Source organism: Sprattus sprattus (assembly GCF_963457725.1).
Source record: "Sprattus sprattus genome assembly, chromosome: 1".
In the NCBI taxonomy this organism is placed as follows: Eukaryota; Metazoa; Chordata; class Actinopteri; order Clupeiformes; family Clupeidae; genus Sprattus; species Sprattus sprattus.
Window position 1 is genome coordinate 28,084,649 of NC_137920.1, and position 24,325 is coordinate 28,108,973.

Below are 24,325 nucleotides of genomic sequence, written 5' to 3' on the forward strand. Positions count from 1 at the left end.
TGTGTTTAAGAACAAGTCTCTGCCGAGAGCCAAGTAGTTCACTCACACCACCAGTTTGGTTCACCAGAGGCAGGACGTGTGCCGGGAGCTCGGCGAATGTACTCCGAAAATAGACTATCGCTGTTGACCAAAATGTATTCCTGTTCTCCTGGGTCTCCATTTGAGGATATCTACACATTTTCTATGAAAAGGGGTAATTTGTAGTCTTTTTCTCTTATTTTTTGTTCTTCTTCCCTTGCTTTTCACAATGGAAGAGGATCTCCTGGGTGACAACTGCACGGCCCACAACAAGCCTCTCTACTTGTTCTACTCGAGCGTGCTGTTCATGGAGTTCATCCTGGCTCTTCCGCTGAACGTCTCCGTCATGTATCTCTTCATCTTCAAGCTCAAGTTCTGGAAGACCAACGGCAGTAACATCTTCCTGTTCAACCTGGTGCTCGCCGACATCTTGCTGCTCTTCTGTTTGCCCGTGCGGGCCTACAACTTCCAGCACGGCAAACGACGTAGCACGAACGAGGTGGCCTTCCGGATGATGCTCTTCATCCTCTTCCTCAACCGGAAAGCAAGCATCGCCTTCCTCACTATGGTCTCAGTGTACCGCTACTTCCATGTTGTCCACGCCGGCAGGGACACTACTCGGAGGTTCCTCATCCGCTCTCCGTTCATAGCGGTACTGGTGTGGCTGCTCCTGCTGCCGCTGACCATTCCCATGATGGTCCGACCTCTGAGCAATAGCCTGTGCAGCAATGAGGACAACGTCGTCGACGCCTTCCGTGAGATTGTTTTCTTCACACAGAACCTGGTGCCGTTCGTCGTCCTCGTGTTCTGCACGGTGGGGATCCACGGCCGGCTCCGGAAGACGTCGGTGGGCGACAAGACCAAATTGCGCAGGGCGTCTTTTCTCGTCATCTCCGTCATGATGGTGTTCTCGTTCTGCTTCCTTCCTCTCACCATCTCCAGGATGGTGCTTCTGGTGGTCAATCGAGGGGCGGAATATTCCCAGGAGGCCAAGGACGTGGCCCTACAGGTCTACGACGGCCTGAAGTGCCTGGCCTTTCTAGACTGTCTGCTGGACCCCATAGTGTATTGCCTGAGCAGCACAAAGTTCAAAAATCTTTACATGGAAACTTACCTGTCCTTTCTGCTGACTAAAGACAAGCAAAACTCAACAGAAAACGCTGTGGCTGCAGGGCAAGCACAAATGCAAGCACATGTGTGAGTGATGTGTGTTCCTGTGGTGTGTGTGTGTGAGGATACATGTGTGAGGGATGGCTGTGTGGTCCTGTGGTGTGTGTGTGTGTGTGTGTGTGTGTGTGTGTGGATGTATGTTTGAGTGATGGCTGTGTGGTCCTGTGGTGTGTGTGTGTGTGTGTGTGTGTGTGTGTGTGTGTGTGTGTGTGTGTGGATGCATGTGTGAGTGATGGCCGTGTGTGTGTGTGGATGTATGTCTGGTCCCGTGGTGTTTATATCTGTAATAATGTTTGTACAGAAAAACGCGGTAACTTATGATGTTTGGAAGTAGCTCCTATGGAAAAACCACAAGAGACAAGATAAGAAAAAAGATAAGAAAAAAAGGATACTCGTTTCTGACTCCCAATAATGGCAGTTAGCCTATCTGAAGCTACTGAGGAAGAATCTGAAGCTTCTAAAGTCATGACATTATTTATGTATTCATATATTATTTTTACTTTTAATGTCTAGGTTTAAGTGTGAGTGTATGCCAACTTCTGACCTCAATTGTACGTGTGTATGTGTAGGTGAGTGGGCATGGGGGAGTGGGCATTTAGTATAATAGAAATATGATGTGTGTGTGTTACTAGTCCATTTTTCTGGTCTGTAAAAAAAAAAATACGTTTAGGAATTACACTTGTCATGTAAGTAAGTAAGTAAGTAAGTTTATTTATATAGCACATTTCGTACAAGAGTTGCAGTTCAAAGTGCTTTACATAAAATTAATAAAAGCAAGCAGCAAGAGCAATACATGGAGTAAAATAATGATCAGCACCGTATTAGTACCTGATGTTCCAATATGCTTCTAGGATTACTAAAATCATGATCAAAGGTATAAAAGTAATAAAAGTAAAAAAAAAAAAAAAAAAAACTTCTGAAATAGTAAAAATAGTGCAAGTTATAAATAAAAAGTGCCAGATAAAAATTATGAAATGCTTTGGTAAAAAGGTAGGTTTTGGGCTGCCTTTTGAAAGTGTCTAGCGTGTTTGCTTCCCTAATATTAATGGGTAATGTGTTCCATAATTTTGGGGCGTAGTTCACAAGGGCTGCATCACCAATTTTCTTATGACTGCTTCTGATGTACAATACTTGCATGATAAATCTGCAGTAAAATGGCTTAATGCCCCTTATCATGCAAGGTAGGTCAGTGTGAACACACTTTTACTATACAAAAATTGACTGATGAATTCTATAGTTTTTTTCCATAGCATATGGAGTGATGTGGAGAATTTATATAGTATTTTTTTTGTTAACTTACATGTATTTTGTCCTATAGTATTATTTTGTTAATTAACTCAGATGTGGAATGTATTTTTTATATAATGACATGCTGTTGGAAGGTGTCCTTCAGTTTAATGTTTAGTTGTCAAGTAAGGATACACATCATACGTATACTTTACTAAAACCCTTAGCACATTAAAAGGGTTTAGTGCCTCTAACCTCTTTTCATGCTTTTGTTCTCATCACTTTATTCCATCTCTCTCTCTCTCGTTCCCTCTATCTCTCTCTCTCTCTCTCTCTTTCCCTCCACAGGAAAGTACCTTCTCATGAGGCGGAGACGGCTGGATCCATCATGGCCTTCTTCCTGTCTCTGGGTCTGGCGTTCGGAGCCGGCCTGTCCTTCCTGACCAGAGGCCTAGTCTAACTTCTCAACACACACACACACACGGACACGGACTCCATGCGCTCAGTGTGTCCTTCAATCTTCTGTGATGTGCTTCAGGTCACAGGGTGTGCAGAGGGCTCAGTACTCGCAAAACAGCTTGGTTTGTTTGTTTGTTCCAGGATAGCTAGGTGAAGGGTGCAAAATGATTTATTTATGTGTCATACCGACTACCTCAATCTAATATGAGGCATTCTGAATAAAAACTTTTCATTTAATGGTTATTTTCAAAATGTCTGGACTTGCTTGGAATTCTCTGAAGTGTTCCAGGTTTTACTACCTAAGGGCCTGTTGCCCTTGATGAAGTGACAAGGGGTGTGGGGAGCTGCTGGGTGGTGGAAGCGGCAGTACACCCTTTAACACAAGGACATTAATTTAAAGACAGACACAACCTTTAAGGATGAATACCATTTTTATTCAAGGAACTGAGAGTGACAAATGTTTTCACCATAAAGACAACCTTTGGACCAAAAGGTAAAATAAATAAGACCCATAAACACACGCACACGCACACGCACACAGACTCTCTCACACACAAGTAACACCCTCATACATACACCCAGCCCAACAAATCTACACCATTAAATTGAACTACTAGATTTCCTACGGCACGTTAAGTTGGAAGCTAGCATAAACTTTAGCATAGAATTGTAGAGACAAAATGTGGCCCTAGTTTACACATCGACTCAGACGTCCAAACCGATGTCTTAAAAACTGTACATACGTCCTATGTATCACACTACCATTTGCCTTGCTCTGATAGTGTTGCAGAGCAGGGTATGTACAAAGGTATTAACAGCCACTCATTTCAAATCTTACCAACCTATGCTGCTTCCCCATTTATCCTGGGCTTCAAAGATTTTCTTTACTTCACAGCTTCAACGCCCAACGATGGTTTTAAAGTAACAAGCAAAAATAGACAACAAAAGAAATAAAGGAAGAAAGAGTGATAAACTGTGATTTAAAAAACAACAATCCAGTCAGATTTGTGGACAATAAACAACCTTGCCACCTCTGCTCACCCGCCATATTTCAGTCTCAAAGGCTACTTCAAATAGACATTGGCTCCTATATATTTCTGTCAGGTAAAGGAAAAGGACAAAATCACAAGTATATGACTGCTTAGTAGCAGAGCAGCTGTAATCTTCTTGAGAGACTAGAAGTCAGCCCTCTGGAAAGATATATAGCTATGAGAAATACTCGTTATAATAATAATACAAATAATAATAATAATAATAATAATAAAAAAGCAATGTTCAAAGCTTCTACATCCATATCTGTGTGCACAATTAGGATGAGGTACATTAAGTGAATGTAAGTGGCCGGCCACTGGAGAAATAGTCACACAGATGAAGGAAAAAAAAAACAATTGATGAACTAAGACACATATCCACTTGAGGGTCTCCAGCATGTAGCTACGACACTTTCACGGCTACAATAAACTACAAAAGAGCTGAGTTACATTGACGCATGACATCTGATTTTACAGCAACACATGTAGCTACAGCTTTCATAGTTTAGCTTTGTGCCTCCAAACATAAAAAAATCACATAACATCCACACACGCATATAAAACAGCAAAAACCAACAAAAGAACACTGAGATGTAAACATTTTAATGGAAATACACGACACCTGAGACTGTTCAAGAAGTCAGTGTGCTAAATGGAAGCTATATCAGCCGAATCCACAACTATCAACTGAGGTAGCATCCGTTTTAGGAGCGAGTCTGGCCCTAAGCGGGGCCAAGTTCGTCCCGGAGGCTGCTACCCTTTGGGGAATATTGCATGTTCCTTGAGCGGGTCGGTAAAACATCCTCTAATTATAAACCTTCACAGCTTTTCAGGGAGGCATTTATCCTCAGCAACACATAAGGTACATCAAAGAACAAGCATGTATACAGCGCCCTCTAGCGGAACTTCACAAGTACTAACCTGTCTACAGAAGTGTGTTGGCGTCTGTTGCAGCCACAGAGTTTCAGTGACATAAAAAAAAAAGTAGTCTCACAGACAACTTCTTTGTGTTGGAAAAACAAACGTGGTCACGTGGTCACAACTGACGTGAGTGTGCTCAATGACATTTTTCAGCATCCCTCCCTAATAATAAAACAGTAGCTGTTACAACAACGCCGCAACTTAATGAACAGAATCAGCCTGAAGCTTAGCTAATCATTGGCCCTGTCAACACAATACTGTTGGAAGGACTTTCATCACAAGGCTACATAATTATGTCTAACTAGTCATTTCTCTCTCTCTCTCTCTCTCTTAAACACACACACACAACGTACACATCCTGACACAACGGTTTGATAAAGTTGCTCTGTTACACCTTTGTTTCTACAGGTAGGCTACATAAAAAGGTTTTCTTGTAGGTGCGTGAAAGCTCTTTGTCTCCGACGTGTCGCTGATTGTAAAGACAAACAAATAATTTTAAGTATATCTAAATATCTTCAAACCAGTCAGAAACGCACCCTCTTCATTTTCTTTATAATAAACTAACCGCAACAATCCTGTCTCTCTCTTCATATAAAAACAAAACAAAAACAAAAACTAAAAAAAAACAACAGGCACCAGCTGACAAACATTGCCAAGCACAACGTGATTACTCACAATTTCATTTTAAAACATTATTTCTATTTTTTACATACATTTTTTGCCATTTTTAAATCAAGATCTTTAGACTTGCACGAGAATGGAAACCGGACCTCAACAGCCCTCAATCCCTCAATGCATCAGTCTTTGCTTCACAGAACAGGTCACCACAAAATCTTGGCGACATCGTGTCATTTCCAAATGTGAGTGAGTCTTTGTCTTGCACCGACCGTCAAATCCACCACCCTCTACCTCACAGTCCAGACAGGCAGATAGTGGAGTCCACAGAGAAGAGGCGGTTGTGGGAGTACGTCTTGAACTTCACAAGCTAGCAGTACAGCGAAACCGACAAACTTTTGTCTCTTTCGGTCGACTTGTGCCCGCGTGTCACTGTAGAGGGGTGTTAAATGAGGGCTAAGTAGACATTTTTTATTCTCAAAAGACACCGCTTTTGATTAGTTTGATTTTTTTTTTTTTTACTGTGAACATGCAGAATAAACTGTGCAGTGAAAAGTCAGCCCCATGGTCTTGAATCCCATCACAGTTTGGTAAATTCATGTGATAATCATTGCAACAATGTGCTAGCCAAGAGCCAATAGAGCGCTAAAGACTTTTTTTTAAGACTGTGCGTTTAAAAAATATGTTTTTCATGTAAAAATAAAATAAAAACATCTTTGTTGAGAAATGCTTAATGGTGCTAGGTGCTAAGGGTAGGGGATTAGCCCCGACCATTGAATACACTTGAGTGACTGAATCGTGCGCGTACCATGATGATGAAATGATAATTTCTCGGCCAAATGAGTAAGTATCTAAAGCAGTATTCGATGTATCGGTCGATCAACCGATGGGCAAATCATGGGTTTTATATCACAAGTTGTCACAAAAGACAGTCCGTAATACGGTCCCATGCATTAAACGAATCGGGTTCATTGGCAAGTGGGCTGCGTTTAAAGGCACCCAGTGCAACTTTATATAAACATTCAATGAAAAATAAACATTCGATTTTTAGTCTTTTTTACACGTAGTAAGTTTCAATAACTCCATACCATTACATATCGACATTCAAGGGGCAAAGATGAGACGTCGTTGTGTGGTGAGAACTGATAGAAAATCGTAAACAACAACAATCGCCGGTGGGGAGAGGCCATTTTTGCATTGACTTTATTTATTGTGGGCACCAATAAATAAAGAAAATGGCGGCGATTGTTGTTGTCATCGATTTTTCTATCAGTTCTCACCACACAACGACGTCTCATCTTTGCTCTTTGAATGTCGATATGTAATGGTATGGAGTTATTGAAACTTACTACGTGTAAAAAAAGACTAGAAATTGAATGTTTATTTTTAAGCCTCGAAAGTTGCACTGGGTGCCTTTAAGGTCAAGCAGTGTAAGCTGAGACTAAGCAGCGACAGTGAACATGGGGTTGGTTGGTAATTAATGTGATGTATTGTACATTTTATTTTCTTAATGGGTTTTGTTTGTGTATCAGAGAGTGAATGAAGTCTTTGTTTCATTCTTTTGGAAATGTATGTGTGTTAACGGGCAGCTCCAAGCGTGCAGTGTTAATCATTGATTCAGAGCACCAGATGTATTTTGTGGATTTCTTGTCGTGGTTAATATTTGAACCGCAGAATAAACTATGCAGAGAAACGTCAGTACCACGAAGTTTAATGTGCTTTCTTGAATCCCATCATAGGGTTAAGTGTGACAGAGCCTTGCTTGAACCCGGGGCCTGGTGGTTACATCAACCAGCAACAGATATAATCACAGAAAATGCAAAATAATATTTTTTTTTTTTTTTTTTTTACTCCATCCATGTAGACCAGCCTGTGGCCCAAGAAGAATGAACACTTGTAGTTCTTACGACTTCAGCAGGGATTTCTATAGTTTGTGAAAGTACTGTTTTGAATGTCACAATGTCTATGTTTTTGCTGTTTCTTTTTCAGTCTAAATCAAATGATGACTAGTTGTGGTAGGCTCAGGAGGAGGTCAGAAGTGAAGTCCAGCTACAGTCGTTGGGAATGGTAGGGTTGACACAATACTGATACACACTGAGATGACTATAGCAATATCCATGGGGATCAGACAGGAGAAGTGGAGGGGGGGCATTTGCGGGACACTGGGGCAATACTGAAGGGGATAATTTACCTCTTTGGAAGAAACAGAGCTGGGCTGTTCACTTTATATCCAGAACGATTCATACTATAGTCATGTATGCTGACTACAGCTTGTCCCTCAGGACATACGGAGGTCCACCATGGGCAGTTTAGTCCGAGTCTCTAGGCAGCCTGGCCAGCTGTGTCTGACGAAGCAGTCTCCGTTACCATGGTGATGACACTTTTCCTTTTGGATCCCTCATTCGTCAGAGGCACACTGCCTTAAAGTCGGAGGAGGACTTTGCAATAATAAGACCACCAGTTCTCTAAATCAGAGGGAGACGAGCTTGGTGGAAGATTGGGACAAGACGGAGATTCATTGGGTGACCTGGTCCACCATTTTGGTGCTTCTTTCTCTTCTCCTTCACTATTGCACTTTTTTATTCCTTTGGAATGCCTGATAGAAGACTGAAACTGGGTTAACCAAAGACACACTCAGTACACACACACACAAGGTTAATAGCAATTGTATAAGTATAGCCAGTACAGCAGCACGGATAAATAAAATACTGATTCGGGAGTGCTAACAAACTAACAAAAACAAAACAACAAAACAACCAAAAAAAGATATATTTTGGAGAGGAACGGATGTCCATTTTTGAGGCATTTCCTTCTTCAGAGGACGAGATAATGTTCATTGTTTGTGTGCTTAGAGTCAAAATGGCTGCTAAGGCCTTGTCTCTGTTTTAACATGTGTATTTATTTGTTTGTTTTCATGAAAGACGAATGTTTTCTCCCAATGCCTTATGGGTAAGTTGCCCGGGGCCTCTACTCTGTATCTCTACATCCAAGCCGAATGACTCTAGTAGGTTAACTGCCCTGAACATCAAGGACTTTCATTGTTCCTGTACAAGAACAATAACTTGGAAAGCGATGAATGAAGTTGGATGTTCCTTTCTTTCTTTGTTGCTTGAGTCTTTCATGTGCTTTCATGTGGTTGTGCTTGTAGTTTGCTATGGGTAAACAACAGCTGTAGTATTGACATGATAAATAAAACGTGTGTGTGTCTGTGTATGAGAGCGTTAGTAAGTACAGCACAAGGCCTCCAGTGAACAATCTCACACTCACAACGATGAGGTCATCAAGACCTGTCGGCACAACGCATGTCTGCCCATGGCCAGCAAGCGGCACAGAGGGTAGAGTCTTCATAGGGTACAGTCTTCTCTCTGTGTGTGTGTGTGTGTCTGTGTGTGTGTGTGTGTGTGTGTGTATGCACACCATCGTGTTTAATCAACTGGGAGAATGCAGGTCAGAAGAAGTGGTTGATGTGCGCTGCTTTCGTGCTTGCATGTGACTGAGTTGCAGAAGTGCACAAGAACATTCTTGCCTCCATGTTGCCCCCCCCCCCCCCCCCCCCCCCCTCGTCCAGTGGATCACTCCATCACTCCAGCGCTCTCTTCTCCCCTCTCTCCTGCCTTCTTTCCTTCTCTCCATCTCTCTTCTCCTCCCTCCCGGTCAGTGGTGGACCTCGTTGGCGATGAGACTGTCCTCCCCGGACTGGAAGTCTGCCTCGTTCAGGCTGTTGCCCCCGTTGATCATCTCCTCGTCCTGCGAAGACCCCTGGCCGCCGTCCTCCTCGCCGCTGGCGCCCCCCGTCTCCTCTGCATTGGGGTCCTGCAGCACGTGGGCGATATAGGACTGTTGCTGTGGACGGGAGGGATTGAAAGGGGGCGGAGAAGAGTAGATATTAGTGAAAGAAACATTACAAAATAAAATGATGTAGATATTTGACATGTATTAGGGAAAAACAAATAACTAAAATAAGTGTATTATTCTTTTGTGATTTATAAGGTAGAGGAAATAACAAAAAGAGAGACAGAATTACATAGAGAATGAGTGACAGAAAGAGAGAGAGAGGGAGGGAGGGAGGGAGAGAGAGAGAGAGAGAGAGGGAGAGAGAGAGGGGGATAGAGGGAGAGAGAGAAAAAAGGGGGAGGGAGGGAGAGAAAGATTGCAGAACACTAAAGAGAAGAAACAGACACTAATGAATAAAGAAAGCAGTGGTAAAGTCTGGAAGGATGGAAGGAAGAAAGAAAGAAGAGAAAATCCCAACGCAAAATCTCTCATTTCCCTACCTGGGCTGTCTTGATGATCGGTGATGTGTGCACCGGTCGGCCATTTTCAACTACGTCTGCATCTGTGTCCTTGGTGTCGATCTGAAAGAGACGAGCGAGAAAAGGCAAGGCGTCTGAGAATGTTCTGGAAAATCAAAGAACCACCAGTGCTATGGCAAATCTTAAAGCAGTAGACGTTGGGGTAACTAGAAGGGAAGATCGGGGGCATTTGGGCAGACAGGCATTTATAAGGAGTTAGGCCTTTAGCAAAGCTTCCATGTGTAACACAATTATACAATGGCTTTAGCCACCTCTGCTTACTCTCCTGCCCTCAGGTGGATATGACTGACTAAAGAGTATCTGGGTGACAAATGTCAAACTGAGTTGAACACCAATAGGGAAAGTTGAACTGGACGAGATGGACTGTAATGTGAGGGGGCTGGGCTGGGCCGTACCTTGTAATTGTGCGCGCTCAGGTACTTGAAGTGTCCGAAGCAGACGTGTGACAGGCACACTACAATGGTGATGATGAGCACCACAAAGGTAAACATGGAGGTGGGTGCCAGGAACCCTGAGGGACGGAGAGAAGAAGAAAAAAAGAGAGAGAGGGAGAGAAAGAGAGAGAGGGAGAGAGAAAAAAGAAAGTTAGGGGGAGATGGTGAGAGACTGTCTATGTGTGAGGGTACATAAACAATAAGCAGACAGACAGACAGACACACACACACAGATGCCCACACACTGTCTTGATGTCCTCACACACACACTTTCTCTTTCTCTCGCTCGCTCACGCACACAAATGCTCTCCCACACTTATACACACCCAAATGCTGTTCTATCGCTCTCTCACTAACACACGCACACAAATGCTTGTACGCTCTCGCACACACACACACACACACACACACACACACACACACACACACCTATGCGGACGGTGGAGAAGAACAGGAGCCAGAAGAGGCAGAGGATGGGGGCAGCCACCACCTGGTTGACGGCCCCCGAGTGGATCTTCTTATCCAGCTTGGAGGGCAGGTAGGCATAGTACATGTTGTACCTGTCCACCAGGTGCTTCAGGAGCATGTGCATCAGACCTGCAGCAGAGAGAGAGAGAGAGGGAGAGAGAGAGACAGAGAGAGAGAGAGAGAGAGAGAGAGAGAGAGAGAGAGAGAGAGAGACTGAGTCAACATCATTTTCTTAACCACTGAACCACTTTCAAGTTGTTTTCATTCCTGTTAATTGCAGCTCAAACGGTACAGAACAGCCCTGAACAACATGAAGCTCGACTGTTTAAATACCAAGGAATAGCCAGGTTCTGTAACGGTTCACATTAAAAATGTTAAAAAAGACAAAGCAACAAAAAAAAAAAAAACCTTTAAAAAAAATGAATCCACAAAAAGTGTCGGACGGTGAAAGAGGATGATGGTAAGACTGAAAAAGACACACAGATGTTCTTGTTTGTAATCCACTATGTGTCTGTCAAAAATAAGAATTAGACTACCAGGAATTGTACAGGATGGTTGGTTCCTTCCTCGAAAGTACAGAAGAAAGCTCTATGTTGATACTGTAAATCACGTGCCAGCTTGATATAGAAGACTCCTGCTAGAGTATGAATAGGTGTGGCTCACTTTGTTTGGTCCGTCCCTTAAAAATAGGGATGCATACATACACACTACCACAAACAGTATTGATTCATGCGACTATGGTGAAAACATTCCTTTAATTGGTCCCTAATGTTTACTAGAAGATGAAGCAATACTATCTATGCCATTATAGAATAAATTCAGACAATATACGTTATTGTATTATACAACAATATATTATCTTTCTGATTAATCTGTCATGTTTTTATGAATCTACAAAACCAGGAGCATATGAAGATTTTCAAAGTTTTCTAATATAAATGGGGTGCCATTTAGAACAGGCAATACCTGTCAACGGGCATTAATCTTGCTTATTTATTACCTGTAAACATACCAGAGCATGCCTTATGCAGTGGATTACGCCGTTGCGCCAAAGTATACGTATATTCACTCGGGAAATTCCTACTATGACAAAGAAAAACTACATCTAGAAAGTCATTATAAAAGGAGGTGTGACCCACACTTCAAACGTACGAGTTTAGTCAGCCTGGACAGAACTGGTTTTTCCACCTTTTCTGATATCATAACATTCCCTTAAAAGAGGGTTGTGTCACCTTGTCCGACTTCAAGATGTCGGCTCAGCATGTCTGAACAGACTGACAGGTTTGAGTCACAGACTTCAACCTGTGTGAAGATGCAGTGGTTTATTCATAAAGTTTCCTCGAAAGCGGACTTAAAGAGACACGAGTGTGTGTGTTTGAGTCACTCGCTTTGACGCATGTAAAAGCGTGGTGGTGCGAGGTGAGGACAGAAGCTCCTGTGTGGTCAGTCTTGCATGAAATGCTGGGGGGTGAAAAATGGCCATTTTTATTACCAAACATGTTTGTCTTCAAGTTGGCTTTGGCAAAATTAGCTTTATGGGTGTGTGTGAGACTTACTGAGTAACTAACGTTAATAGAAATAACGTCTTGCTATCGGGCTATTCTGCACTTGCATCACCATATTAACTTAATGCAGCTTTTGTCCTTAGTTAAGCTGTGAGGCACATTCCAGAAAATATTCCTGTGGTTTTTGTGCCTCCACAGTCTCTGATAAATCATCTCAATCTCAAAGTTGACAGCCAACTCGTCTCAAAACACACAGCTGAACATGTAACTGCCTGTCCAACCTCCATTTACTGCGTACCGGCGTTCTCAAAAAGACCAATAAAATAAACATATGCACTAAGACACTGTATTTCACAGAGGAAAAAACATGTTACTTTGGCATGAATGGCACTTTTTCCATCATGCATCCTGTAAGGGGGATTTCTCCCGAGATCAGATGTCTGTCGACTCAGCCAGTGATGACTTACTTCTTCTTGGGGCGGTACCTAGTCTGCCCTCAGGTCTCAGTGTTTAACGACAACTCTGTGCTCAGAGTCAAGTAGTTCCCTCACACCACCAGTCAGGTTCAACCGAGGCAGGACGTGTGCCCGGAGCTTCCTTTGTGAAAGTACTCGGAAAATAGACTATCGCTGTTGGCCAAATGTATTCCTGTTCACCTGGGTCTCCATTTGAGGATATCTACATATTTTCTATGAAAAGGGGATAATTTATCATCCTTTTCTCTTGTTTTTTTCTCTCCTTCCCAGCTTTTCATAATGGAGGAGGAGGACATCCTGGGTGACAACTGCACCGCCCACAACAAGCCTCTCTACGTGTTCTACTCGGCCGTGCTGTTCATGGAGTTCATCCTGGCTCTTCCTCTGAACGTCTCCGTCATCTATCTCTTCATCTTCAAGCTCAAGTTCTGGAAGACCAACGGTAGTAACATCTTCCTGTTCAACCTGGTGCTCGCCGACATCCTGCTGCTCTTCTGCTTGCCCGTGCGGGCCTATAACTTCCAGCTCGGCAAACGACGTAGCGAGAACGAGGCGGTCTTCCGGACGATGCTCTTCATCCTCTTCCTCAACCGGGGAGCGAGCATCGCCTTCCTTACTGTTGTCTCGGTGTACCGCTACTTCCAGGTTGTCCACGCCGGCAGGGACACTACTCGGACGTTCCTCACCCGCTCCCCGCTCATAGCGGTACTGGTGTGGCTGCTCCTGCTGCCGCTGACCATTCCCATGATGGTCCGACCTCTGAGCAACAGCCTGTGCAGCGACGAGGACAACGTCGTCGACGCCTTCCGCGAGATCGTCTTCTTCACGCAGAACCTGGTGCCGTTCGTCGTCCTCGTGTTCTGCACGGTGGGGATCCACGCCCGGCTGCAGAGGACGTCGGTGGGCGACAAGACCAAGTTACGCAGGGCACAGTTTCTCGTCATCTCCGTCATGCTGGTCTTCTCGCTCTGCTTCCTGCCCTGCACCATCTCCAGAATGGTGCTTCTGATGGTCAGCCGAGGTACCGAGTATTCCCAGGAGGCCAAGGACGTGGCCCTACAGGTCTATGACGGCCTGAAGTGCCTGGCCTACCTAGACCTACTGCTGGACCCCATAGTGTATTGCTTGAGCAGCACAAAGTTCAAAACCCTTTACATGGAAACCTACCTGTCCTTTCTGCTGACTAAAAACAAACCAAACCCAACAGAAAACACTGTGGCCGTAAGGCAAGCACAAGTGCTTCAGGGGGCGACGACGACGGAGGACACCTGACTGAAACACAGACACCGATACACTTTCAGAGAATACTTTCAGTGTTATGCTGTGCAGGATAACAAAAATAATATATTTATATTTAAATGTCGCTCATGTTTTATTGTCTATTAGCGTGTGAAGGCGTACTTACAGAATATACAGGGTAACTTGTTATGTGACATATGTTGCTGTTTGGTATTTAGGGTTGTGTTGTGTTGTAATGGTGGCAGTCTGCAGTTGGCTAAACTCAGTTTTCCTTTGTATTGACATTCTTTGCCGCATTTACCACTTGCTGCAGGCTGTAGATGATATAACTGAAACGAGCGTGTTACAAATGTTTTACTCATTCATTTTTATACAAAACAAAAGTTTAGTTCTGTGAGAAATAAGTTAGCTCGGCACTTTTTTTCACTTTAAAATCCAAGTTTTAAATTCAAATAAAGAAAAATCTGCTTTCCTACCACTCTAACAAAACAAATCTGACCTAAATCTTTTGTTTTTTAATATTCCCTGTCTATTTACTTACTTACAATGATACTTGTAATATTCACTGTTGTATATTGCTTTGGAAGGTAGCAATTTACCTTTATTTTATACAAGTCACTTAGTCATAATAGTATTTCACCTTACTTTTATTTCGCAATCATTATGTTATTTGCGTACGTATTATGTGTCAATGCCAGACGTTGAACATGAAAAAAAGGATAAATGTCTTCTTACTGTATTTTAATGCCTTGTTTTTTTCGTTGATTGTTATGATTGTTTGACGTTTGGCCCCTTCTGCACTGTGTTTTAATGAGACCAGCACCTGTTTCCATCTTTTAAGTGTGTTGCCTTAGCACCAAAAGTTATTTTTATTTATATATATAAAAAAGAAAGCTTTTGACTTTGTCCAATGCAACTGACTGTGGTGAATAAATGAAAACGTCTAGTGTCTCATGACTTTTTTTTCCTTCCATCTACACTTTGAGCCAGACAGGTAGGCTATTTGTGAGCGCATTTTCAAGAAGGAAGAATTCCGATGCAGCACTGACTGCAGCACGGGCTCCGCTGCCAACCTGATGATTCATGGCCTCAAAGAGAGGCGAGCATGCGGATCACGAGTGACTGAGACGGAGAGGCGGGGGGATTTTTCAACGAAACTGTTACAGATGTTATAATAATGCATGGTAAAGGATGGAGGGTAGGAAGGGTGGGGAGAGTGAGTGAAAGAAAGAAAGAATAGATTTATTCAAAAGGAGATGGATACAGAATGATAAGAACTGTGTTGAGGGAGGGTGTGAATAATAAACCTGGAAGACCAAGGCAAAGAGAGGAGATGACAAAAAGACTGACTAAGTGTAAAGTGTGATGTGACAAGGCAGCAGAGAGAGTGAACAGGAATGTCACAGTGAGGAAGAAATCAGACAGCTGCATACCCACTGGTGAGAACAAATATCTTTATCACTCACTCACTCTCTTTCTTTGTCTCTCTCTCTCTATCTATCTATCTAGCTCTATCTTTCCTTCTCACACTAACTCTTTCACCATTGATCTGTCTTTTAAAAACACTATTTATTCGCCTCTCCACCACTTCTGCTGGTCTCAACGGCCTTCTTTCCATCTCAGCCCTTTCCTTCTTAACACAACACAAAGCTACACACACATCAGACATGCACATAAACACGCCAGACAAGTAAATAAACAAACAAGTCAGACACATAAACAAAAATGATGCTGGTGTGTCATCACCCTCTCCCTTTCCAATGCTCTCTCGTTTTTTTCCACTGTTGCGCCACCTTTTCTTTCTCTCTCTCTCTCTCCCCTTCACCTCATGTCTCCTCTCTTCCCTCTATCTCTCCTTGTCTCTCTCTTTTGGATTACTTGCTATTTATATGCACAGAGAGTGGGTGAGCCTGCCTCTCCTGCTGAGATAGCCGGAACTGTCAGTCTGTCTATGCGTCTATGCGTCTGTGCCTGTGTGTGTGTGTGTCTGTGTGCGCGCGTGTGTGTGTGTGTGTGTGTGTGAGCAAGAGAAAGAGAGATATGCATTTTTCTTCAGCTTTATTTCATCTTGTGTGGGAGGGATTTCCCCCCCCCTCAGCTGTCATTCACCAATTCTGCCAGCAGGGGTCCTCCGAGGCAAAAGCAATGTCTTTTTTCTCTTCCTCTTCCTCTCCATTTCACTCATTCCTCCTTCCATACACTTTTGTTCGCCCTTGCTACCCCTCTCATCTACACTTCACATGATTCCTCTCTCTTGTCTTTCATTATCCTTATCCTTATTTCAGTCTCTCTTTCCGTTGCTCCCTTCTTCTGTACATCATTGTCTCTACCTCCTTTCTGTACATCATTCTCTCTCTCTCTCTCACTCTCTCTTTCTCTCGCTCACTCATTCAGTCTTCTTTTGTCCAATCTGTGAATGAAGCAGTCGCATAGAGGGGTGTGGCAAACTTACCGAAGGGAACTATGATTGGGCATGTGATGCTGTACGTCATGACGACGGTGAAGACGCACATCATCCAGGCATAGGCGGCGCCGAACTGGAATTCATAGGCCTGATGCTGGAGAAACACCATCACAGAGGGAGGAGTCAGAGATGTTATACAACACACACACACACACACACACACACACACACACACACACACACACACACACACACACACACACACACACACACACAGACACACACACACACACACACACACACACACACACACACACACACACACTTCCCATTCAGAAATGTCTTACGCTTACGCACAACCATATGGTTGCGCACTGCAGAGACAATCGCACACGCACAAACACGCACACACAGATGAATACACATTCATGCAGTGCTTACACATACACCTTCATTCACAATCATTGCTGAGACCAAAAACTTCCGGGGGAAACGTGCAGTGACTGATGATAAGAATCTTTACCACCAAAACACTCAACAATGTTACACATGGAATGAGATGATCAAGCTAAGAAAAAAGCCAGTGTGTGGCTTTAAGCAGCTTGCAATGCATTTACTGAAAAGAAAGTGTACATGTGTGTGTGTGATCCATAACATTGAATAAACACAACATATGTTTTTTTTTATGTGTGTGTGTGTGTGTGTGTGTGTTTCTGTGTGTGTTCCTACCCGCTTGACGTTGCGCCTCTCTGCTGCCGAGCGGGCCAGGCACAGGCGGATCATGTACATCAGGAGACCCGGGATACGCAGCAAGTCCATGGCGTTCCCGATGAACGCCGAGGCAATGACGTAGTTCACGAAGAACGCTCCGTTGTCAGGGAGAAAGACGCACCTGCAGAGGAGGCACACACGTTGGGTTACAGCGGGAAGAAAGATAAGCATAGAGGTTGGTGTGGGGTAGCTTTCAATGTCTGGACCTGTGACGAGTCTTTGGATGAAAGCATTGTCCTGGGCCTTTACAAGATGCCAATGCAATTTCTTGGTATACAAACACATAATCACAGTTCAGGACACAATTGCCACAATACATCCATACACAACCACTTAAACAGCTACAAAAGAGTAAACAAATTTAACAAAAAAATACAAAACATGTCTCATGTCTCGGAAAAGTAGTGCAATGCTATGTCGAGCCACATCTGTCTCCACTGGTGTCTGCATCTGAGTTTTGCGACCATAATGACCTTTAGAATGGTTATAAGTTGTGCATCAAGATATACGTATGCACAATGTATGTATAAACATTTTGTTATTTTATGTTTTGTTAATCCCGATGACAATGTTAAACTAAATATTTTAGATGTGCTGCGTGTGGGTTTGTATGGGTGGTGAAGGGCCGGGTAGACATCTCTCTGTACTTACTCAAACCTCACAGTGGCGTCGGCCAAGAACTTCTTGTCAAAGAGCCAGCGGAAAAAGACATCCAAACTAAGGAGAGGAATAAAATGTGTACATTTAATTTGTTGGGCACAAAACAGGCGGACCTGGAGCACTGTCTGTGTGTGTGTGTGTGTGTGTGTGTGTGTGTGTATGTGTGTGTGTGTGTGTGAGTAGGCGTCAGGCGAGCACTGAGACATCTGTAGGGAAACAGTAGGGAGTTCACGAGACAAAGTGAGGGGGGACGTGAGAGAGCTTGTGTGAATGCATATATCTGACCATGAGTGTATCTTTTGTGTGCATGTGTGGGAGTTTGGAGTGTGTGTGTCTTTTTCTCTTTTACTGTGTGCATCTGCATGTGCCTATGTGTCTCTTTATGTGTGTGTGTGTGTGTGTGTGTGTGTGTGAGAGTGAGAGAAAAAGAGCGAGAGAGAGAAAGAGAGAGAGAGAGAGAGAGAGAGAGAGAGAGAGAGAGAGAGAGAGAGAGAGAGAGAGAGAGCGAGAGAGAGAGATAGAGAGAGAGTGAGAGAGAAAGGGTGAGAGAGAGAGAGAGAGAGAGAGAGAGAGAGAAAGAGTGAGAGAGAGAAAGAGTGAGAGTGAGGGGGAGAGAGAGAGAGAGAAAGATATAGATATAGAGGGGGAGAGAGAGGGAGAGAAAGAGATAGAGATAGAGGGGGAGAGAGAGGGAGAGAAAGAGTTAGAGATAGAGGTAATGGAAGAAAGAGAGCGAGAGAGGTACCTGCTGAGTCCTAGTGAGGGCAGCAGTAGGACCATGAAGATGAGGAAGGTGTAGCACTTATGCATGGTGGTCCGGTTCTCTCCCGACCTGCAGCACACAGAACATGCAACACACATGAGTTTAGGCAGAGGGCACACACACAACCACACACACAACCACACGCACACGCACACGCACACGCACACGCACTCGCACTCGCACTCGCACTCGCACTCGCACTCGCACTCGCACTCGCACTCGCACTCGCACTCGCACTCGCACTCGCACTCGCACTCACACTCACACTCACACTCACACTCACACACGATTGATGCAATGATACAATGCTTTTATCCAAAGCAACTTACAAAATAGTACAGGCTTTTTACACACACTCTTCCATGTTTCACATACAAACAACAACATGTAATTCTCCTGCCATCAGGCAATCTGCTCACTGGATGTGAACACCACGTAGCAGAGTGCAGCAGATGGACCAGAGCACAGACACAGCGCATAAGGAGGGGTCATGACTTTATTAAGAATATCAGCTCAGGGTTTTTTTCTTTTCTTTGTCTGTTCTTCACAGAGGGACTGGATGAGGTTTAATATTAGCAGTGGTGGGAAAGCTGACGAATGGAGCTCATCGGGGCTGATCTATTCTGAGCCGAGCTGTAGAGGCGTAGCAGGGTGCTGCTTGTCTGTGCCGAGTAGCGGCAGTTAAAGTGTGTGCACCTTGATTAAAAATAACAACAACAACAACAACATAAAAAACAAAGCAAACAATGGTTTTGAACTTTTGGACTGGATCGTGTGTCGACAAATGCGGTGAATAACCCCCTTGGGACACAGGAAGTGGTGAGCGGGAAAAAGGAAGTGACACACGTGCTTGTGTGTGTGTGTGTGTGTGTGTGTGTGTTTACCGTGTCCAGTGAGCCTCGAAGAAGGCAGAGTAGTAGACAATGGTGGGCAGCAGAGCGGAGAAGGCCCACAGGAGGAGGGTGGGGAAGAACTGAGTGATGATGGGGTTCTGTGAAGGAGAGAGAAGAGGAAGACAGAGGAAGAGAGATGAGTGCTAGAGGACTGTATGAAAATTTGGCTTTTTTTTCCTTTTCACTTGGACACAGGCCGGGGTCTGATCAGCCTCGGTCGGGTCGCCTGGAGGAGGGTGTCTGTTGCAAGACCCGAAACACCCAGTGACTCCAGGAAACAACACTGATGATGTGTCCAAGTTTGCGCATCAGTAGATGTATTGTTAATTGAGTTCATTTCAATCAAACTATACGGTCCGGTAAGCAGTCGTTACATCTGTAGCAACTGTTGACAACATCAAGCTTATTTCAGATATTTTGGCAGTAAAATTTTTTACCCTACATACATTTTTAAAGTGGTGAACTGTAAACCTTTCGTCTAAAATATGTAAGACTTGTGCATGTTATTGTGACATTCAGTCTCTTACATTAAGATACTCAACGGGTTTGGTGACGTTGAACTTGTCCATGGTGGAGATGATGATGGCGGGCGTGGTGAGGAAGAACAGGAGGAGGAAGAGGATGACATTGATGATGAAGCAGCGGATCCACCAGACCACGCCCCCCAGAGAGAGGTGCTCCCTGCGGAGTGCGTGAACGAAAGAGGAGAGACAGGAACGAGAGAGGAGAGAGACAAGAACGAAAGAGAAGGGAGACAAGAACGAGAGAGGAGAGAGACAAGAACGATCGTGTTAAACAAGGGCATGACAACAACATTAAAGCAGCAATAAGGATGTCATTACAGTTCATAAGGACTGTTGAAGGCTGCTGACATTTCTGGTTCTTGTAAATTAAAGATATTTTTTTCCCCATTTATCTGTGGTGACCGAACAGTCTTAACACATGGTTGACATTTAACCACACCGAGATCAAATACCTCAAGATGAAGATGCTTTTAGCAGGTACCTTTCCAGTGTGGTGAAATGTAGACATTTTGTGTGGTCAACAGAGGCCATAATCCAGTCAGCCTACCACTCTACTCTAAGCAGTAAACTCTTTACCGGAGCAGTGTGTCACCCATGGACAACCACATGATGTTATGCTCACACAGCCAAGGACTGCAACTGATTTCGGCTGCCATATCCGTTTCAGGAACACGAGGTAACCATTTGGTAAACACTGGGCACACTGTCGTGCCTCTTCTCTCTATGCACCTCTCCACACGCACACGCGCACACACTCACACACACACACACAAACACACACACACACACACACACATACATACACACACGCCAGTGGCGGCTGGTGGTTTTTAAAGTGAGGGAGGAAGGACTGCGCGCTTGGTTGCCATTGGCCCGTTTGTACTGTTGGTGGCATAAGTATGTGAGACTCAAGTTGTTTCAGGGTGTTTTGGTGAACTACAGCACAAAATAGCCGGGAGGGATAATTTTGTGAATAAAATTAATAAATTCACCAGTGGCAGCATTGTTCTTTGAAAGCTGGTGGGCAGCATGTCTTTGATGGACTAGTCCAGGCCAGAAGGAAAGGATGCAAAGCCAATTAGTCAAATGGACTACTCTTGATTTGTAAAACTAAATAAAAGATTCTGGGCCAATCATTGGGCCTATTTTTTCCACTCAATGACTGAAGCTATTGGTTGTAATTTGTCTGATTATTTTCAGCTACAACTGTTTTAAGAAGAATGAAGACACAAGACCATAATTGATGCCATTTCAAATGCATCATGCTATGAATCATTCACTTACATCCTTTTGCGCAAGTATTATTGGCTAGAAAAACGGCGTTCCTGAATTGTACCGTGGTCATCAACATAGCGCAAGATGACAGACAGCTGAGAATGACAGTTAATGTCTGTGGTCTCGTCAATTTGCCAGGAAAAGAAGTGTGCCCTGTTAAGTTCCTTTTCTAGCTCTGTTTCAATCGAATGGTGAATGGCTGCAATTAGATCGTTCTGGATTGTTTTTGACATGCCTGTGAAGACGGTGGAGCTTTCCAGATGTTCTGCCAGAACACGGTCATACTTAGCTATCACCTCCGCAAGTTCCCTGTAATTGCCCTTGTTGTCAGAATTTTCCCCTTCGTCATGCCCCCTGAATGACAACTCTAGCATGCCTAGGTAAGCCGTTGCATCTAACAGACGTTTTACCACCTCCCTATTGCCACGCACTTTAGCGTTGTGCTGTTGAATTTGTAGCCGCACACCCTCATCCACTAACCGCTCTATAGGCATGGTGCCGCCTAGCAATGAAAGGCGGATAGCAGCACCAACGTGGTCTTGACATTTGTCGTGGCGCTTGGTTGCCCAGTCAATATTTTTTATATCAGTAAATCCATGAAAAGACCACGTTGGAGAGTTGACATTCATTAGTAAACAGGGCCATCAATATAACCGATTGTTGGTAATGCTACCAGTCACCCACGAGTAGCCTACCTAGCAAACCATCTAGCACTCACGACACTGACTCTGCCGTTGCTTTTGGTGATTTCAATCTTTGGAATTGGTCTACCTGTTGCTTTAAAGGCATAATATGCAGGATTCCCTTGGAGCTCCCCCTAAAGGTTTTTACTAGTATTAACGTTTACTCCAGTGTCGTAAAAACACATTCACTTGTATACCGGTGAGTGGAGTCAGTGAAGACGTGATCAGAAAACAGCGAATATGTCAACCGAGGTAAGAATATTCAAAGATTTTACAGAAATATGACTGCGTTTTATTCATATGAGTTTTATTCATTGTGATATCGGAGATGAATGCTAATTCAACCAAAAGAATGACAACATTTAGTTTAGAAGAAATACCGATCGTGTTTTGAGCCTACAATGTTTTCTAAGTGTTTGAATGTGGAGTCGCCTACGTGCGATCTAATACAATATTGTAACACCAAAAAGCTACAAATTCAGAATTTACATTAGAAAGTGTAATGACATTGGAACGTGTAATTTATTATTAGCTAGCCAGAAAGCAGGTCGAACTACTTCCGCCCGAGCAGCGGGCATCGCCAAGAAAGTTACATAGCGTAGTAATTTGAGTACAGACCCCCGATGGCAGTGAAGGAGGCGGAAATCGCCCTATTAAAAGTCATTGTAGCGACACAATTTTTTTCAAGCTGTTATTTTAAGGTACAATTGTTACATACGGTACCTTTAATGGCCAACTTGTCATTGTAACTCACCCCATGGAATGGTTTCTGTAATAAAACGTGTACAATGTCCTCGGTTTCCATAGTTCACTTTATTTGCTAATTTGCTAATGTGTTCTCATTATTAAAATGATCAGATCTTCTCGCTTAACTGTGTCTCTTAGACTGAGCAGATTATCTTTCGTAGCCTACATTTGAGGGGATAACCCCACCCACCATATCCAGGGCTTCTGCTTATTGGTTCATAGCGCAGACGTGACTCCAGCCTATTCGTTAATAGATTTTAGCGCTATCCAGACCCCTAAACTTGTCACACCCTCTCAGAGGAGGATCGTCCTCCTCTCTGCCATTGAAGTCAACGCATTCCACCGGCCGCCAGCGCAGGCAGAGAAATGAATGGGAGTCAATGGAGGGTAGAGGGAGGAAGGTCCTCCGGCAGTAATTTTCGATAGCGATAGGGGGTGCTAATGTCATCTTTACCCAGGGAAACTAACATTACATATACAAAGGTATTAAAGTAGTCATATTTAAGGGTTTTTATTAATCACAGTAGTCTGGGCAAAGTACACTTTTTATTCTCAAAATGTTAAGGAGGATCTTCCTCCCTCTCCTCAATGGAGAAGCCTCCACTGACACACGCACATACACACATACACACGCACGCACGCACGGTGTGAGAGTAAAAGAGGTGAGGAGTTCAGGGAAGGAGGCTGAGAGGCTCAGGTCAAGGCAACAGAGTAATGAGCTGAAGCCATCTATCCCCCCCCCCACCCTTTCTCTCTCTCTTTATCCCACTCTATGGCAGTTCATCTCTCTCCATCTGTCTCTCTCTCTCCCCATTTATTTCTTTCTCTCTCTCTCTCTCTATCCATCTTACTCTCTCGCTCCCCATCTCTCTCCATAACTCCCCATTCATCCATCTCTTTCTCCATTTTGCATCCTCTCTATGTCCTTGTCACTCATGCAAAATGTATGAATTCCCTCTGCAAACACACACAGATGCATACACACATACACACAACTGCACTTGTTACACCAAATTTGCTGTCAACAACCACACACACTCTCCTTGATTTATCTTCTTCTGTACACACCACACACACACACACACACACACACACACACACACACACACACACACACACACACACACACACACACTCTCTCTCTCTCTCACACACACTTACACACACACACACACACACACACATTCTCTTACATAGACATCAACACATAAACACACAAACACTCCTTGATTTATCTTCTTCTGTACACACCACACACACACACACACACACACACACACACACACACACACACACACACTGCCCTTGAAGCTGGGGATGCATGGCACAGTCGCTCAGGCAGAGATAATTATTTTGTCCCTCATCAGGATGATAAAGTCTCTACTCGATAATTTGTCCTCGAAAAACTAAAATATACAGATGCCAGCCCTCTAATGAGCAATAACAACCGCCCTCTTCCTTTTCCTGTCAGCCCAAACAGTCCTAATGTCCTCTTAAATGTCTCGACCGCAGGCCTGGCCATCACATAAAACTCCTTTACGGCTTTTTATATTGTGCTGAAGAGAAACATCTAGAAAATGTCCTGTTGCTAAACTGCAGAAGGAGGCAGGAACAAGGACAGCAAAATGGGTTCTACTGCTTTGAGGTGAGCTATAGTCAGTCACACTTTAAGCCTTTTTTTGTCCTTTGAACTATACAGAAAAGGTCTACACATTGGTTTATCGCATCG

General features: G+C 43.8%; 3 protein-coding genes across 3 annotated transcripts in view; 2 read left to right on the plus strand and 1 right to left on the minus strand.

The window, feature by feature from the left end:
* Positions 1-247: 247 nt before the first annotated feature.
* On the plus strand, positions 248-2,875 carry LOC308368959 (hydroxycarboxylic acid receptor 2-like; the record flags this gene model as incomplete). The annotated part of the gene is made up of 2 exons (XM_080843262.1): positions 248-1,191; positions 2,764-2,875. The coding sequence occupies 2 exons, from the start codon at positions 248-250 to the stop codon at positions 2,873-2,875; spliced, it is 1,056 nt and encodes a 351-aa protein (XP_080699388.1).
* A 6,158-nt stretch (positions 2,876-9,033) lies between these two features.
* tmem63bb (transmembrane protein 63Bb) overlaps positions 9,034-24,325 on the minus strand; it is a gene marked incomplete at its 5' end in the record, with an annotated part of 45,414 nt that continues 30,122 nt past the window's right edge. The window contains 10 exons of the mRNA XM_080855975.1: positions 9,034-9,284; positions 9,716-9,796; positions 10,150-10,265; positions 10,618-10,785; positions 16,329-16,434; positions 17,010-17,172; positions 17,703-17,768; positions 18,457-18,543; positions 19,359-19,465; positions 19,895-20,048. Coding sequence (XP_080712101.1) covers positions 9,096-9,284; positions 9,716-9,796; positions 10,150-10,265; positions 10,618-10,785; positions 16,329-16,434; positions 17,010-17,172; positions 17,703-17,768; positions 18,457-18,543; positions 19,359-19,465; positions 19,895-20,048 — 1,237 coding nt within the window. The 3' untranslated portion in view covers positions 9,034-9,095. The remainder of the gene's footprint in view (positions 9,285-9,715; positions 9,797-10,149; positions 10,266-10,617; positions 10,786-16,328; positions 16,435-17,009; positions 17,173-17,702; positions 17,769-18,456; positions 18,544-19,358; positions 19,466-19,894; positions 20,049-24,325) is intronic.
* On the plus strand, positions 12,917-13,909 carry LOC308364525 (hydroxycarboxylic acid receptor 2-like; the record flags this gene model as incomplete). The annotated part of the gene is made up of 1 exon (XM_080837666.1): positions 12,917-13,909. The coding sequence occupies one exon, from the start codon at positions 12,917-12,919 to the stop codon at positions 13,907-13,909; it is 993 nt and encodes a 330-aa protein (XP_080693792.1).